Below are 1946 nucleotides of genomic sequence, written 5' to 3'. Positions count from 1 at the left end.
GAAAATCAAAGTCGATTTATTAAGTGGCATCTAAAAAAAAGAAGACAGGATTGATTTCTATTAAATTACAAAGTACTGCAAATTTACAAATAATATATATTCATCTCTACAAACAATGCTCCTTTAACAGTTATTACTTTGCATCAAACACAGAAGCAGGAGGGCTGATAAGCACAAAATGAGTGCTGAAATGTGACAATTCACTTAAAATAGTGCAATAACCCATTATGAAAACACATAATAATCCAGTTTTAATTTTCTGGGGAAAAAAAATAAATTGAAATGTGGACTGTAACACAGACACAAATTGCAGCTTTTCCTCAAGTGAGCAGATTACAGCCTGGCTGCAACAAAGCTCGGTATTAAAGTAGCTAAAGTACACATTAAGGAACTTTAGATTGAAAGCATTACTACAATATAAAGAGGATTTATGTTCTTTACATTCAACATTAAAAAAACATTCAAGTCTAATTATGACATTCAAGTCTAAATGCAAGCTTTTGATGGCTGCTGTAAATTATTATTTATTTTGCATTTAATTATTGTACAACACAGTACAATAAACTACAAAAAAAAATCAAAAGCATGCGTTAAATATGTACAGTTAAACACTCCACTTTGCAAAATGACAATAATAATTGCTGTACATTTTGATCAGCATTTGAAATACAAACTGAACTGCATTTACAGATGATAAGGAGCTGATGAGGTGACAGGATAGAAGTTATCCACAGTTTGAAGTTAAAGGTGCATCACACCAAGGTTTCTGGCAGTGCTTCTGGATTTTCTTTTGACAGCATCTGCCATATATGCCACCTCTCTGTCTGCCAGTTTGAGGGAACAGGGCTCTTTTCTTCTCTGGGCCCAGAGGCATCTGTTGTATCTCCAGTCTGGAGGGCAGGGCTCTGCTGGGACTGTTGTGGGATCTGGGGGTCAGGCTTATACGTGAAGAGGGAGGGTGTGGAGTGAGAAATGTGAGTCTCTCTTAGAGGTCCAGAGCAGTGAAAGGGAGACAAACTGTCTGTCCTGACCTTATACAATGGACATGCAGGGCATCCTGTCCTTTGTGCCAAGTTGTCTGAGCTAATGGCTCCTGATTGGCTGCTCAGTGCCTGATGTAATGATGTTTCTGGCTGTCTCTGCTCTCTCTGGTCGTGAGGACCACTGCTGCTGCGAGTCACCGGGAGGTGTGGCCTGCATTCCAAAACGCCCAATGACGTTTGTGTTGGTCTGACGGGCAGCTTGTTGTTACCTTGGTGACTGCTCAACCCCTCCGATGATCCGTACGAGTCACATTCCGACGCGTCTCCAAGGGAGCCTGGGAGAAACCATTCATTAACATCTAGCATTCATTTCGTATCCCACGACCATCTGGAGCAACATGTAAAGAGGATTCTGTTACCAGTGATGTGGTAGCCAGTTAAATCCTTGCTGAGCAGTTCCTGCCAGGTGTCCCAGAAACTGTCCGTTGACAGCTCTAATAGAAACAAAAGAATTAAGAGGATTACTTACTTAAGCTTAAGAAATCATTATATGCTCCCCATCAGGCAAAATATGACAGGACCAAAGTTATGCCCTCTTTCTTAAGCTAACTTCACATTGACAATGTTACACTAACAGTATGTGTTTTGATTATTTCACTCCTCTTTCTAAAGGATAAAACATGACACTATAGTTTGTCCATATTCTGAGATTACTATTAGTTACAGTATTGGCTTAAAAGATTTTGACCATCTTGGGCTGTTATCTTTAAAAAAAAGAAAAGAAAAGAAAGACATGAATGATTGTTTTCTCATCAAGGCTGATTATTATTGTGAACATTTAGCAACAACATATTCCATTAGTCACAGATACGCTATCAAACCCTCACGGGAGCTGTTGTTTTTGAAAGCTGATATAATAACAAGCTTTTTATCATTTAAATTAATTGGCACTTAAATGTTTTT

General features: G+C 38.6%; 1 protein-coding gene across 1 annotated transcript in view; it reads right to left on the bottom strand.

Moving 5' to 3' along the window:
* Positions 1–1946, bottom strand: part of LOC103352939 (rho GTPase-activating protein 6) — a 36758-nt gene continuing 34812 nt past the window's right edge. The window contains exons 13-14 of the mRNA XM_008275652.1: positions 1403–1477; positions 1–1318 (exon numbers count right to left, since the gene is read on the bottom strand). Coding sequence (XP_008273874.1) covers positions 753–1318; positions 1403–1477 — 641 coding nt within the window. The 3' untranslated portion in view covers positions 1–752. The remainder of the gene's footprint in view (positions 1319–1402; positions 1478–1946) is intronic.

This window comes from Stegastes partitus, unplaced genomic scaffold (genome assembly GCF_000690725.1).
Source record: "Stegastes partitus isolate 25-593 unplaced genomic scaffold, Stegastes_partitus-1.0.2 Scaffold56, whole genome shotgun sequence".
NCBI classification, from domain to species: domain Eukaryota; kingdom Metazoa; phylum Chordata; class Actinopteri; family Pomacentridae; genus Stegastes; species Stegastes partitus.
Note: the sequence above shows the minus strand (reverse complement) of the source record. Positions and strands in the feature narration are given on the sequence as shown.